The sequence below is a fragment of the Balaenoptera borealis genome (assembly GCF_965194805.1).
Source record: "Balaenoptera borealis genome assembly, chromosome: 2".
NCBI lineage: Eukaryota > Metazoa > Chordata > Mammalia > Artiodactyla > Balaenopteridae > Balaenoptera > Balaenoptera borealis.
In genome coordinates, this window is record NC_138867.1 from 132,193,870 (window position 1) to 132,209,690 (window position 15,821).

General features: G+C 47.5%; 1 protein-coding gene across 3 annotated transcripts in view; it reads left to right on the forward strand.

Annotated features, from left to right (window-relative positions):
* The window catches only part of GALNT10 (polypeptide N-acetylgalactosaminyltransferase 10), a 223,682-nt gene extending 208,480 nt beyond the window's left edge, over nucleotides 1-15,202 (forward strand). For all 3 annotated transcript variants that reach the window (XM_082379088.1, XM_082379089.1, XM_082379087.1), the window contains exons 9-12: nucleotides 3,920-4,141; nucleotides 6,308-6,424; nucleotides 10,430-10,579; nucleotides 11,073-15,202. In XM_082379088.1, the coding sequence (XP_082235214.1) occupies nucleotides 3,920-4,141; nucleotides 6,308-6,424; nucleotides 10,430-10,579; nucleotides 11,073-11,231 (648 nt within the window). In that variant the 3' untranslated portion in view covers nucleotides 11,232-15,202. The remainder of the gene's footprint in view (nucleotides 1-3,919; nucleotides 4,142-6,307; nucleotides 6,425-10,429; nucleotides 10,580-11,072) is intronic.
* Nucleotides 15,203-15,821: the final 619 nt, after the last annotated feature.

Below are 15,821 nucleotides of genomic sequence, written 5' to 3' on the forward strand. Positions count from 1 at the left end.
CCTCTGGGTCTCGGAAGGGCCCTTGTCCTGCGACTTACAAGAAAGACCAAGAGGCTCAGCGAGGCAGCTGTCTCCCCGGGCTCCATCCAAGGGTGGGATGCTGGGCTCTGGAGGCGGCCGGGGCTGCTATGGGGACCGGCGTTGCTATGGGGACCGGAGTTGAGGAAAAAGAGAACCAGCAATGCCCTCTAGTGGTCGAAGATTCCAACGACAGCCGTACCAGCCATCCGCGCTTGGGACAGCCGTCTCTCACGTGGGGTGCGAGGTCTAGTTCAGCAGGAGAGGCAGGAATCACGTTTCATCTGAAATACCGTTGGCAACCTCAGAGGAAGGAGCCAGGCGGGAAAACCGCGGAGTCGCTCAGTAAGCCCAAGACCGACTCTTCCAACTACTAGGGACTGTGGGACCATTAGGACACCTCTGACCCCTGAGCAGGACCACTCCCCAAAGCATCCTTTCCCTATCCAGTGCTGTCATGTATTGATATAAGACTCGCCCAGTGAAGACACACCACCACCTCCTGTTTATAGATCCACAGATGAACTGTAGTAACACATTAAAAACTTCCTGAGCCAGGCATTGTGCAAAGCATCTTACATACTTGTCTCACTTAGTTCTCACTTTATTTTTTTTTTTTTTTTACTCTGAGTTAACAGAATCATGTTCTTTTTTTGTTGCGGAGCATGGGCTCTAGAGCGCGGGCTCAGTAGTTGTGGCGCACGGGCTCAGTTGCTCCGCGGCATGTGGGACCTTCCCGGACCAGGGATCGAACCTGTGTCCCCTGCATTGGCAGGCAGATTCTTAACCACTGCGCCACCAGGGAAGTCCCCTCACTTTTTTTTAAATCCTCATTTTAGAGATGAGGACAGTGAAATGTAGAGACACAAAGAAACTAGAGCCAGAATTCAAACCCACTTAGGTCTGACCAGTGCCTGGCGCAGAGTGGTTGTCCTTTAAATAGCGACTGCTATTGTTATTAGCAGTATTAGTGTCAGCACCAATATTAGCAAGACTGGAAAGTTGATTTCAATGTCTTATCTGAATTCTGTGTTTTCACATTTTAACTCCTTTTTTCACCTGTCAGTACTGAATCAGTCTCCTGTTGACTTTAAACCAGTTAAGTCTGAGCAGTGCCCATGTAGATTGGTAGGACCACAGGTGCCTGAATCAAGCTCTCCTAACTTTTTATTACAGTATCTAACTACCCTCTCTTAGTTGCAGATCATATTTTACATGTTTGTTCAGTGTTTTAACAACCAGATCCTTCTAGAGTATTGTCTCCTAGAACATCGTATTGATAGATTTGAGGAGAGGTATCCTAAAAGCCCCAAGAGAGCCAGCTAAAGAGGGAAACCAAAGTCTTACTAAAGGTGTACAGATTCCAGAAGGACAAATAGCCAGGGAGCAGTGGAGTAGCAATTCAGGAAGGATGAACTGGCCACCAGTTTGCCTGCCTCAAGAAGAAGTAGCCAGTCTTAATTTATTTACTAAATGTGCTAAGATCCTTCTCGTCTGTGCCTCTGGGCAAGGGGTCTTTGGGAAGGCAGTAACAGAAACCCACTCAAACTTGGCAAAACAAAAGTTGATTTTTGTTTGGAGACTTATTCCAAGATTCTGGACAATTCTCTGTGATCCAAACTCAAGAAAAGCAGGGGGGCCTCAGACAGGACTTGGACCCAGAACTAGGAAGGTGTTAGGAGTAGGGATAAGAGGAGCACACCGCCTGCTAAAATCCGAGAGTCCTTTTCATGACTCTAGCAAGGGGAGAGGTAATAGAAATAAACGTAAAGTCCCTTACTTTGGCCCAGTAACTATACAAAAGTTCAAGATCTGGGAGAAATGACTTACTAAGCCATGTCTGGAAAATGCAATATTCATTAAAATAGTAATTTAAGTATCATTTAAAATTAGAATATTATTTGATTTGACCCTTTAAAAAGAATCCTGGTGAATTTCAACACCTTTCCTTGGTCAGATTGGCCATCCTTGCCTGTGGTTGGAGAAGAAACCACGGTGGTCTCTTATCGTCCCTGTGGCTTGAGCAAATCAGACAGTGAGCCAGAGGACCTGGGTGGCAGGGCAGGAAAAGGAGACTCTTCAAATGTGCCGGCCCACTTAGGCCTTCAGCTTCCTCTGGGCACAGTTTTAAATTAAACCCAGCCTCTGCTGTGCAGGGGCCTGGGGGGGATAACAATGTTCCTGAACTGATTTCTGACCCACTGTTGACCTCTTCAGCACTCAGAAAAAACGAGACAGCGGCAAGGAAATTTTGTAGTTTCCCAGTCCCAAACTCAGAGCCAGCAAAAGTGAGGAGTTGGTGGATTTGGGCTTCGATACCAGGGCCTTCCTCCTGTGAGCTTCCTTCCTCCTTACTCAGGAGTTGGCAAACTATTTTTGTGTGACCTGTAAGCTAAGAATGGTTTTTACATTTTTAAATAGCTGAGGGGGGAAAAAATCAAAAGAATAATAATATTTTGTGACACATGAAAAAATCAAATTTCAGTGTCCATAAATTTTGACACCCACACCCATTCACTTACGTAGTGTCTAGGGCTGCTTTATAGCTACACAGAGTTAAGACCACATGGTCTGCAAAGCCTAAAATATTTACTGTCTCACCCTGTACAGAAAACATTTGCCAACCGCAGCCTTACCTTCTGCTTCTAGGGCAGTCATTTACACTAAGATGTGAGTGATTGATAACAGCCTAAAGTGCTAACTCGCTTTTACCCTTCAGAAGGAAATCTGGATTGCAGTAGGGGAAAAATGATATGATAAAGCCTAGAGAATTAAAGCGGGGGAGGTATCCTGGCAACAGCCTGGGGTTGGAGGAAGATGTTGGGAGCAGGGAATTTCCCCTGAACCCTGATGCTTTGCTCTTCCAACAAAAGTAAGAGGTTCTCAGCAGACGGGATCTACACTGCAGGTGGAGTGAAGGATTTTCATCACAGTTACACAGAAGAATTCACTTTTCCTCTCTCTCCAAGTCTACTCACAAACAGGATGTTTCCTCACCTGCTGCTGCCTCTACTTGCCAGTAATATGGTTGTCATTTTTTATTGATTATCTTTGTGTTTTGTAATCAAAGTAGCAGCAACCTTAACACCTCAAAGGATTGTTAAAAATTCCAGCTGCTGAGGGAATTTTACCTTCTGGTTGCAAATTATAATTCGTTTTTACCAGGCAACTTGGGCAGCACTTTTAGTTGAATGTGACAAAACTCAACTCAAATTGGGTTAAGCAGAAAGGGAATTTACTGACTCATGTAAATGGAAAGCTCTGAGGTAGTTCTGGCTTCAGACATGGCTGGATTCAGGAACCAAAAGAAGCAATGTGTTCCTGGCTCTAACCCTCAGCTCTGCCTCATTCTGGGTTGACTTCAACCTTGGACAGGCTTTCCAAATGGCCCAGCAGCTCTCGGCATCTTCCCCACCAGATCTTACCCAGCAATTCTTCCCCATAGTTAACGGGGGAAAAAAAAAAAAATCCGGGACTGATGCCTCTTGATTCTGATTGGCTTGGCCCAGGTCACATGCCCACTGCTGACCAATCCCTATGTCTGGGCTATCTATATTCCCATTGGCCAGGCTGGGTCACATGCCTTTCCTTCAGCCACAGGAGGTAATAGGCAGGGGTGGGTCCCCAAAGGAAAATCAGTGGGAGGCGATCTATAGAAAAAGAGGGGATGCAAGATTGGCAAGAAAACCGGCAGCAGTGTATTATTCAACCGTAAGTTGTAGTCCTTAAAATATGCATAAATAATAAATAGAAATATAGAAGACTTAAAAACACGGTGGGGCTCTGGTCCTTGATGCAGCATAAAATAAGAAAGGTTGACCTCCACCTCCAGGACCCTTTGCACCCTTTTCTCCTTGGCCCTTCGGAGAGCCTGACCCTTGCACCTGCCTATCCCTTCCAGAACCTGAAGCGAGTGGCAGAGGTGTGGATGGACGAGTACGCGGAGCACATTTACCAGCGCCGGCCCGAGTACCGCCACCTCTCCGCTGGAGATGTAACTGCCCAGAAAAAGCTCCGCGGCTCCCTTAACTGCAAGAGTTTCAAGTGGTTTATGACCAAGATCGCCTGGGACCTGCCCAAATTCTACCCACCTGTGGAGCCCCCGGCCGCAGCGTGGGGTGAGGTGAGTCTGAAGGGCCAGGCAAGCCACATAATTGGGGCCCGGCGCAAAATGCACGTGCGGACCCCAGGTCCAAAGGTCAGAGAAAAAAGTGCTGGTAACACAGCATTGGAAATCAACTATATTTCAGTAAAAAAATTTTTTAAAAAAACAAAAACTTATCGTCATCTAAAAAGTGCCAGTAGAGGTATAAAATATAAAACTTTTTACTTTCTTTCGGTGGTCTCTCTTAGCCTTGTGGTGGTGTTTTTGTTTGTTTGCTATTGAATGTTGTAAGTAGAGAAAAATTAAAACTTTAAATTATTAGTGTGAATTTTACCATTCATCTTTATATTCTGCAGTGCCAGTTTTAAAGGCAATGAGAGCATTTAACTCGTGTGCAGTTGGTGAAATTTCACAGTCTGTATTTCAGACCTTGTCCATGCATTTGTATTTTTTACCAGAGCAGTGGAAACACTGCACAAAACTAACTCAGCTGTTTTTATTTCACTTCTTGATAATGTACACGTCCTATCAACAGTCTCTACCTTGGGCTTACTGATGAATGAGAAAGAACTGAAGGGAAAGGAACTGTGGGTTGCCCCCTCCTTCCCTTTGCTTCTGTGCTGTTATCTGCTGCTGAAGTAGTTGGCTCATCCAGGGAAGCATCACAGAAAGGACATGATAGGGCTCCCCAGTCCCTCCTGTGTCTTTGACCAGCGTTCCTCTTTGTGCAGCTGAAGCCAGTTCTGATTGGCTCCCAGAAGCTTCAGGCTGAGAAACCCCAAGCTTGGCCCAACCCAGCAGAAAGTAAACACCTCTTTCCCAGTAGTAGAGCCAGCAAAGGTCCAGGATTGAAGTCTTATCCTTGGATCCTGCACCAATCACTATGGCCTTTGGAAGAAGGGGGAAGCAAGGGTAGGATGGATGCTCTGGCCACGGGATGGGCCAGGAGCCGTGGCCCCGTGGAAAATCAGGGCATTTTTACCAGAGGAGGAGAGACATGCGCTGGGCCGGCAGAAACATCAGATGTTACTTGTTCACACAGCAACTTAGAGGGACCGTTCCCAACTAAGCCATCTGCCTAGCCCCGCCCGACACCAGCACGAGTTTTCTAGACAAGGTGTCATCTTGATTTCCCTCATGAAGCTCTTCATTTCTTTGCCGCTTTATTGGCTTTCTCCCCGATGTTAGTTCAGGTCCTCCGAGGAGCAGACACCAAGATGGGACTAGACGTGCAAGAGACTTACTGGGGCAACGCCTGAGGAAAGAATTGAGCAGGGAGGCAGGGAGAGCCGTCAGACCGTGATGCTGGGGAAGAAGGGTCCCAGCCTGCAGTGAGGCTCTAAGGAAGTCTGGCCGTGTTAAAAGGCAGTCTTCTGGCCAAATCACCTGCCAGAGGAGCGCGCATCTCCCCGGGGGTGGGCCTGCCTCCATCAAACGCTGGCTGGGGGCGGCGCCGGGGAGCGTGGCCTCCTCTCGGACACAGTGGTGGATGCAGAACACGGCAGCTGGGTGGTCAGACCCCTGCAGCCGGACATTGGAGTTGGCCTTTTCTGAGCCCCGACACCCCCTACCCCTCAGTCGAACGAGGAGCCACGTCTGTGAAGTAGGAGCTGCACGATGTGATGCCAGCACCTGGCACGGTGGCTTGCCTGCTGTCCGTGCTGGCTGGCCACGCTCCCACGGTGTTCCTCCCCACACGCCACCCCCACCTTAGTGAGACCACTGTTCCTCTTGGGAGCCTCCCATTCACCCGCCCTGAAAGGCGGAGCCTCCAAGGCCCGACGACAAAGGCCCTACACCTTTTCTAGAGTGGTTTTCAAGGCATAGTCTCTAGATCACCTGGAATGAGGGGAAAATTTGATCCCTGGACCTGTTGGGTCAAATTCTTGGGGAGAGGAGCCGGGGAGTCCTCCTTTTAACAGCCCCTCCCCTCCAGGCTCCCGCCACCACCCCAGGACTCTGCGTGCTCTAGGACAAAGCAGGGTTTAGCAGAGCGGCTCTCTGTGTTCCTTTATTGAGAGGCTCAAGGCCCACCCACCAACCCAGGGCAAGCTTTATTAGGACAATTCAGCACTCAGCCCATGTGATGCCTCTGCCTTGGTTCCCTCCTCCCACCCCAGTAGGGGCCCAGGCATGTATCTCGAGGTGGCTCACTGGTCCACTCTTTGCTTCTTTCTTGTCCAGATCCGCAATGTGGGCACAGGGCTGTGTGCAGACACGAAGCATGGGGCCCTGGGCTCCCCACTGAGGCTGGAGAGCTGCGTCCGGGGCCGAGGGGAGGCCGCCTGGAACAACATGCAGGTAAGGGCCGCTCCTCAGGACCAGTAGTCGGGCTCTCTGTGCCATCGCGGCCTGCAGTACTCACATGGTCAGGACTGGGAGGGAGAGGCCATGGGTCAACGATGAGTCTCGGGACTTCCCTGGTGGCGCAGTGGTTAAGAATCCACCTGCCAGTGCAGGGGACACGGGTTCGAGCCCTGCTCCAGGAAGATCCCACATGCCGCAGAGCAACTAAGCCCGTGCGCCACAACTACTGAGCCTGTGCTCTAGAGCCCACGTACCACAACTACTGAGCCTGTGTGCCACAACTACTGAAGCCCGCGTGCCACAGCTACTGAAGCCCGTGCACCCTAGAGCCTGTGCTCCGCAACAAGAGAAGCCACCACAGTGAGAAGCCCGCGCACCGCAACGAAGAGTAGTCTCCACTCGCCGCAACTAGAGAAAGCCCACGCGCAGCAAAGAAGACCCAACGCAGCCAAAAATTTTTAAAAAAGACTCCATGCTTCCAATTCAGGGGGCGCAGGTTCGATCCCTGGTCGGGGAGCTAAGATGTCACATAGCACAGCCAAAAAAAAAAAATGATGAGTCACAGGTCAGCCCAGGGTACGCATTATAAGAGCCTCCTGAACACCTTGGAAAGAGGAACCCTGCACATCAGTCTGGACTATTGGTTACAAATGACAGACACCCAGCCCAAGTGGCCATCAACAGAAAGAGGCAGTTACTGGCTTGTGTCACTGAAAAGTCTAGATGATGTCATCAGGATCTCTCTAGGGTCTCAGCTCTACTTCCCTCTCTGTTGGCTCCATCCTTAACCTGGCTGTCTTCCCATGTGGTGGCAGATGTGACCACCAGCAGCATAGGCTGCCAGCCACCCAGTGGAAAGGCATGTCCTTCCCAAGAGTTCTGGAGAAGTCCTGGGGCTCTCACACGTTGGGTTTCCTGAGCCAGTGATGATGGGGGTGTGATACAGCCCTCTTACTGACCTGGGCCAGGAATAATGCCTGTTCTCACCAGCCTGAGTGGAAAACACCCTGGTTCTATCAAAGAAATTGACATTGTAGTTGAAAATATTCCCACAAAGAAAATTACAGGCTCAGATAGAGTTCCTGGTGAAATCTCTCAAATGCTTAAAGAAGATAAGTTACTGATTCTACAGAAAGTCTTCCAGAAAAGGAGGGACTACGTCCCACCTTATTTTATGAGGCCAGCATTACCTTAATAGCAAAACCAGACTAAAACATTATAAGAAAACCACAGAGCAATATCCCTCATGAACATGATGCAAAAGTTCTAAACAAAAGTTTAGAAAATTATATCCAACAATATATGAAAAGGATAATACATCATGGCTAAGTGTAATTTATCCCAGGAATGAATGGTTGGTTTAACATTAGAAAATTAATCAATATGATTCACCGTTAACAAAATGAAAAAACCATATGATCACCTCAGCACACCCAGAAAAACCATTTGACAAAATCTAACATCCATTTCTAATAAAAACTCTCAGCAAACCAGGACTAGAAAGGAACTTCCTCAACCTGATAAAGGGCATCTGTAAAAATTCTACAGCTAACATCATACTTCATGGTAAAAATCTGAATGCTCTCCCACTAAGATCAGGAACAAGACAGGGACTCCAACCTTATCATTTCTATTTGTCACTGTTCTGGAGGTTCTAACCTGTGGCAAGAAAAAAATAATTTCATCCAGGTGGGAAATAAAGAACAAAAACTGACTTTATTTGCAGAGTATGTGATCATCTATGTAGAAAATTCAATAACATCTACAGAGAAGCTACCAGAACTAATAGCTGAGTTTAGCAAAGTTGCATGATACAAAAGTCAGTTGTTTCTCTATATACTAATAATGAAGAATCAGAAGTTAAAATTAAAAACAAGCATTTACAATGACAAAAAATATGAAATACTCAGGTGTGAAACTGACAAAAGATGTGAAAAACCTGTGTACTGAAAACTACAAAACATTGCTGATAGAAACTAAAGAAGTTCTAAATAAATGAAGATACATACCATGTTCATAGGTTAGTAGACCCAATAACTGATATCAATTCTATCCAAAGAAATATATAAATTCAACAGAATCCTAACATTCTAGTAAGCTTTTTTGTAAAAATTGAAAAACTGATTCTAAAATTCATATGGAAAATGGACAGGACCTAGAATAGCCAAAACAAAATTTCAAAAGAAGTACAAAGTTAAAGACTAACACTACCTGATTTCAAGATGTATCATAAAATGTCAGTAATTAAAGGTGTCATATTGACATAAAGAAAGATAAATGGAACAGAATAGAGTCCAAAAATAGACCCACACGTATGTGGACAGCCAACTTTTGCAGATGTTCAAAGGAAATTTAGTGCACAAAATGTAATCTTTTCAACAAGTGGTGCATATCCATATGCAAAAAAATTTTTTCAATAAATACCTTAGACTATATACAAAAATTAACTCAAAATGGAGCATTGACCTAAACATAAAACCTAAAACAAAATATTTTAGAAGAAAACATAGGCACAAGTGTTTGTGACCTTGGTAACCCAAGCCATGATTTCTTAGATACAACACCAAAGGACAATTCATAAAAGAAAAAAATTGATAAATTGGACTTCTTCAAAATGAAAAACTTCTGTTCTTTAAAAGATAGTGTTGAGAAAATAGAAAAGCAAGCCACAGACAGGGAGAAAATGTTTACAAAGCATATATCTGATAAAGAACTTATATTTAGAGTATAAAATTTCTCAAAACTTAATAAGAAAATAAGCAATGCAATTTAAAAATGGGCAAAAGGTATGTACAGACATTTTTAGCAAAGAAGGCATGTCAGTGGCAAATAAACACATCAAACATGCTTAACTTCATAGTTATTAGAGAAATGGAAATTAAAATGATAATCTATTAAAAAGACTGACCATACCAAGGGTTGGCAAGGACGTAGATGAATTGGAACCATGCACACACCGCTGGTGGGAATGCGACTGGTACAACCACTTTGGAAACCAGTTTGGCAGTTTCTTGGAAAGTTACACGTGGATTCAGCCATCCCTTTTCAAGGGATTTATCCACGAGAGAAGAAATTATGTATACGTCCATACAATGGCTGGTACACACGTGTTCGTAGCAGCTCTATTTCAAATAACCAAAAACTGAAAACAACCCAAATGTCCAAGAACAGGTAAACTGAGTACCATGCAGTGAAATAATACTTGACCATAACAAGGAATGAACTACTAATAAATGTTGTTATAACATGGATGACTCTCAACAGAATTGTGTTGAGTGAAATAAATCAGACCAAAAAAATACATACTGTCTGATTCCTTTTATATAAAATTCAAGAAATTGTGAACTAATCTCTAGTGATGGGAAGCAGAGGAGTGATTGCCTAGGGGCATGAGGAGTGGAGAGGGACAGGAGGAAAAGATTACAGAGGCGTGTGAGGGTGCTTTTGGGGTGATGGATACGTCCACTACCTTGACGATGATGATGGTTTCACAGGTGTCAACTATGTCAAAATTTATCAAACTGTACACTTTAAATGTGGGCAATTTATCACATGCCAAATATTGTTCAATAAAGCTGCTGAAAAGAAAGTTTATTGACCAAATACAATATGTGAACCTGGTTTGGATCCTGATTCAAACAGACTGACTGTGAAAAGAAACGTGTAAGGCAGTCTGAGAACACTTGAACTCAAGATATTTGATGACATGGAAGATTCTGTGATAACTTTTCATTGTTAGCGTGGCATTTACTGAAGTCATGACACCTGGTGTGGCAGGATGTCCAGGATTTGCTTCAAAATAACGTGTGGGTGGGATATGGTGAGGGGAAGGCTGTAACAAGATTTGCCGTGAGTTGGTAATCCTCGAAGCTGGGTCACTGGGACAGGTGTGGTCAATAAACTTTTTTCTGGACCCCTGTGTTTAAAATTCCCCATAATTACAAAAAAAGAGAGTCCCCTAACTTTGCTGCCTGCGTCACGATGTGCCTGTGTGTACAGGTGTTCACCTTCACCTGGAGAGAGGACATCCGGCCTGGAGACCCCCAGCACACCAAGAAGTTCTGCTTCGACGCCATCTCCCACACCAGCCCCGTCACCCTCTACGACTGCCACAGCATGAAGGGCAACCAGCTGTGGAAGTACCGCAAAGTAAGACAGGGTGTGGGGGGAACAGGGAAGCCTGCTTGATTTAAAAAAAAAAAAAAATGTGGTGCCTCACTCCTGCTCCCCAGAGCCCCTCCCTCACACATTTGTTCCACAGACCTACCATGCCCGACTCTCCAGTCATCAAGAGAAAGCAGAAATTCAGCTTTTTATTTGAAGTCTCTAGAATCTTAAATGTGGGCAGCTGAGCCCATTTCTTTAAAAAAAACCACCTTGAAAGCCAATGAAATTTGACTGGAGATGGGCAGTGATTAGGGCCCCGGCCCGGAAGTGGCAGGCATCACTTCTGCCCGCATCCCAGCGGGCACAGCTCAGGCACGTGACAAGGCCAGCTGCAAGGGAGGCGGGCAGTGCCCACTGTGTGCTCGAGAGGAGAGCCAGACAGGTCTGCAAGCCTCCCTGCCTCCTTGCTGTTACCGCTGCTGCTGTTTGTTCACCTCCCCAGCGTGGCCCGGCTGATAACCTGCCTGTTTTGCAGGACCAGACCCTGTATCACCCCGTCAGCGGCAGTTGCGTGGACTGCAGTGAACGTGACCACAGGATCTTCATGAACACCTGCAACCCCTCCTCTCCCACTCAGCAGTGGCTGTTTGAACACACCAACTCAACAGTCTTGGAAAAATTCAATAGCAACTGAGCCTTCCCGTTCCCGTGGCAGGCCTGGCAGGGTCCTCTCCGGCATTCACTGCAGCCTCCCTCTCCCAGGAGAGGCAGGGCTTCTGCGGACTCCGTCACATAAAAGCTGCTGGCCAGCCGGGCCAGGGCAGAGGGGGCGCTTGAAGCTGGGCCAGGTGTCCGCCTGGCCCTGCCGGCCCCGAGTGGTGGAGGCGGGATAGAGAGCAGACCCCACAAGAGGCCCCGCTCAAGAGCAGAGCCTGCTGCACCCCTGGCGGCATCATGGAAATCCAGGAGAGCCTTTTCAACTTTGTCACCACGTTCTCTTGAGCATTATGCGGGAGGACTGCCAGGGCAGCCCTAGACCACCCTAAAATGAGTCCTCCGAGGCTGCCTAGCCTTCAGGTGGCTCATACATGACAGTCCTGCAGAGAGAGAGACAAATTCTGTCTGTAGGGGGGCAGCTCTTAGCACCAGTGCCACCCATCTGCAGCAGAAGGGAAAAAGTCTTTCTTGGGGCCACTGGTTTCAGCTTTTGAATTTTTGCCTGCCCAGCGTCTGTTCTCTGTCACAGCCCCAGGAGATGCAGTCGAAAGCCATGCCTCGGGCCCTCCGAGTGTTCAGTACTGACCACTGGCCAGCTGCCAGGCCTGGGGGCAGCAGCGCGACCCGCAGATATTCCTTTGCAGCCGTGGACAGACAGGATGTCTCCCCTTGCTCTCAGGGTACTCGAAATGCCCATTTTAGTGCTCTCCAGGCACAAGGACAGCCCAGCCACCAGCTTTTCAGGACTGTGTTTCAGATGGCCTTGGGCCTGTGGCACGGGCCCAGTAAAAGACCTCCAAACTAGAAATTCTGGCTGAATTTCCCTCATCAGTGCTTCCACCTCTCTCTCTCTCCCTCTCTCTCTCTCTCTCCCTCCCTCTCTCTCTCTCTCTCTCTCTCTCTCTCTCTCTCTCTCTCTCTCTCTCTCTCTCTCTCTCGGCCAATTGCCTGCCTCAGGAGAGAAACAGAGGTGTGAGGTCCGCAGGCCTCCAGGGTGAACCGTGGGCACGATGCCTAGCCTCTGACTCATCGTGGTTCTGGTTCTCATATGGAATTCTAGAACTTTTAAAGAACTCTGTACTGTGATCACAAACTAGAATGCCACATAGGATTCTGGTATTCTAGCATCCAATATGGATTTCTAGGATGCTGTGATTAGCCAGCCAAGTGTAAAACATTCGAGGCAGCCCCCAGCCTAGAGACAATCTGTGAAGTCCAAGGTTGGTGGTGCTGGGGGAGGGGGCAGGGGACCTGTGTCCATCAGCTCTTACTGGAGGCCTTGGTGTGACACGGTCCTCAGCCCAGACCTGAAGCCCTGCCACCTGCCACCATGGTCACAGCTGCAGTGGAGAACAGATCCCAGTGTCCCATGAACAGACGTGCACCTAGCTCCATGCCGGTCCTTTGTGTTTACCTTTTGCTTTGTTAATTATGTGTCAGCCTCCCAGAGGGCTCCCAAACTAATAGGAAGTGTTTCTGTAACCAGCCTGCCACCCACTGATTCAGAAATGGAAATCGCAGTCTACAGCCCACGGCTTCTGCCAGCTAGCCCAGGAAGTCCCTGAATCAGTATTCCAATTAGAGTTGAGCCTCTCGATTGTGTTATTTACCAATGAAATAACTGAGACGTAAATCTGGGAGCAGAGCCACGAATCTGCCTTTGAGATGCTGGCTGATCTCAAGGCTGTCAATTATCTGGGGAGGGAAGTAAACACTCCCAGCCACCACCACCCCGATTAAGCGTGCAGCGGGCAAAGTGTCACTTCCACTTCTGCCTCAGCACAAGCCCTGCTCTGGCCACCTGCCTGCAGGAGAGGCGGCCCCGTGCTTACAAAGCCTGCTTGTCGATCCCTGGTGTCTTTTCCAAGGGAGTCTATATCTTTAGAAGTGGCCTTCTGTAGGAAGGAGTCAAAGATGAGACCCATTCCAGAATCTAGGATAACAAGAGTGTCGCAATTTGGGAGAACTGAGTTAGGATTCATCATCAGAGAGTAATTCAGCATCATTAAAATAAAAACTGTGCCTTTTAAAAAGAAAAAATGCAAATGTACAGCCAATCCCTAAACTTGAATCATTTCCTAGTGCCTTGCTAGACATAAAGGGGCGGGGTTGGGGGGAGGGGAAACATTTTTGGTGGTGTGTGCAGTTCCTGTTGGATGAGTGTGTGTGTCTTAATGTCTAATTTCAAGCAGGAGGCGTTGGGCCTAGAGCAGGATCTGAGACAGCAATGCCTCCCAAGGGCCAGAGGCCAGAAGTTATTCCATTTAATGCAAGTAACACCCCAAATTTAAAGGGTGACTGGATGGCTCGTTTAATCTGTGGCCAAGAAGGGCCTCAGCAGCCCCTGGGAGAGGGCCCTGTTTGGAAGCCACGCCTGCAGCCCCCAATCCCACGCCCAGGTGGAGTGCGGAGCACTGGCTAGGTTTCCAAATGGTCCCACTCCAAGTGGGTGACAGGACGCATGTGGATAGCAGGAGCAGCGGCAAGCAGTCCTCAGTCGTCCTCTTTTCCATCCTTTGGTTCTCCTTTTGAGTCTGGTTTTGCACCCTCAGCAAGGGATGGGCAGGTCCTCTGAGCACTCTGGCATTTGTAATCGCTGAGCCCACATCTGTAGGTGCCGAGACTTGACATAGCCTGTAATCAAGGAAGGAAGGAGAGAAGTCCATTTGTTAACTGGCCAACTGAACGCACATACTAGCCACCCATTGTTCTGTCTTCATTTTGGAAAACCACCTGGCTCGAGGATCCAGGTCCCTGCTCCACCCCGGCTGATGGTCAGTCAAACAGCCAAGAGCCTGTGGAGGTGCTGTCAGCCAGGTAATGGGTGAGAATGTGGACACTTTTTCCTTTAAAGCCTTTCTTCTGAGCATGAGATCACAAAACAGGGTATGGCTAGAAAGTATCATGCCTGTGTGGCCCACCAGCAGCCTTTCCAAAGGGGGACTCCAGAAACATTTTGGAATGCAGAGAGCATCTTCACTGTCAGTACAAGGCCTTGGAGGAGGTGGCTAAGCGTGCAGGCACATGTGTGAAAAGCCATTCCACCTTGTGCTTCCAGTTGGAGCTTTCAACTTTTAAAACAGTCCAGGAGCTATCAGTTCCCTATTTTTGGAAGAAATAGCTCAGAGGCAGAAGGGAGTACATCCACAAAAGAGATCTAATGGGAGATACAACCTTAGGACCTGGGGAGGAAGAGCCGTTCTTGTTGAAGACGTAGTTCTTGTTGAATCTTGTTGGATTCCCAAAGTCCACGTTATATTCGCCACCTGTTGAATTTCTTTTTCTCCTTAAGAAATAGGTGATGTGCTTGAAGATGGCACCATATTTCTTTCTGTGCATCTCTACTTTTCGTCTCTGAAGTTTCAAAAGAGTGGCGAAGCACTTTACAGTAGTAACTGAGAAATCTGGACTCCTTGCTTCAGGGATCCCTTGTTTGCACAGATTGGGTGATCCTTTGTAATTCTTAGAAGGCAATGCATTTTTAATTAAGTTTTCTGAAGATTTCTAAGTGTGGGAGAAGGGCAAGGAGTGAGTTCTGTCCTGGAATTCTTTTCTGCTTTCAACTGATGCATTTTTGTGAAAATCCAAGTAATATATCTGTTCAAATTTGATCTTGAGCCAAGGCCCACTGTCACCTTTGGGGTGGGAGTTGGACCTACATTCCAAGCGACAAGGTCCTCTTAACATCCACTCCCAAAATGGCTTTGATTCAGCCATGCCAGCCAACAAGGTCAGGGTCCTGCTCTGTTACAGGCTTGAAGGTGGATCCCAAAGGGATTCCAAGCAAGGAATATTTGAGAAGTCAGACCTGGGATTCCATAGAGAAAGCTCGAGACCACCAACCTCTCATCCCCTGCCTGGAAAAGTGAGCCTTTGTGAAGACCTGACTTACCATGTACAACTGTGATTGTGACTGTTGTTGAGTAAACCTCCAGACTTTTTCTCTAATGTGGTCTCTGGCTAATTCCTTGTGCTGCGCCATTCTCCAGTCCATCATTCCCCGTGTATTCGTCGAGCACCCGCTCAGTGCCCAGGGCCTCCGCTAGGTCCAGAATAAATTCCCAACAGCCATCGTTCTAGAGAGGAAGGCAGACCTCAGACAACTCACCACCATGATTTCAGGTGTGAATAGGGCTATGAAGGATGTAAACAAGGTATTTTAGAGACTGGGGTAGGGATCAATGTGAGGTAGGATACTCAGGGAATGCCTCCGTGAGAGATGGATGATATGAGGAGGGAGTATGAGCCAAGAGGCAGTTTGGTGGAGGAGCATTCCGGGCAAAGGGAACAGGCAGTGCAAAGGCCCTGAGGCAGGAAGGAGTTCCCGTGTTGGAGGCACAGAAGGAGTTCACAGACTTAGACGGGGTAGCCCACAAAGGGTCTTACACCCAAAGACCACACCCACGAGTGGAGGATTTCAGTGAAAATATGAAACAGGCTTAGCTCGTGTCTTACGTTCACCCATGAGCCACAAGTCCCTGCTTACCAAAGCATTGTGATGCTTCTGAGTATTCGATTATGTAATACCATGGAGTGGAAAGAACACTGGTTGCCCCGGCTCTGCAAC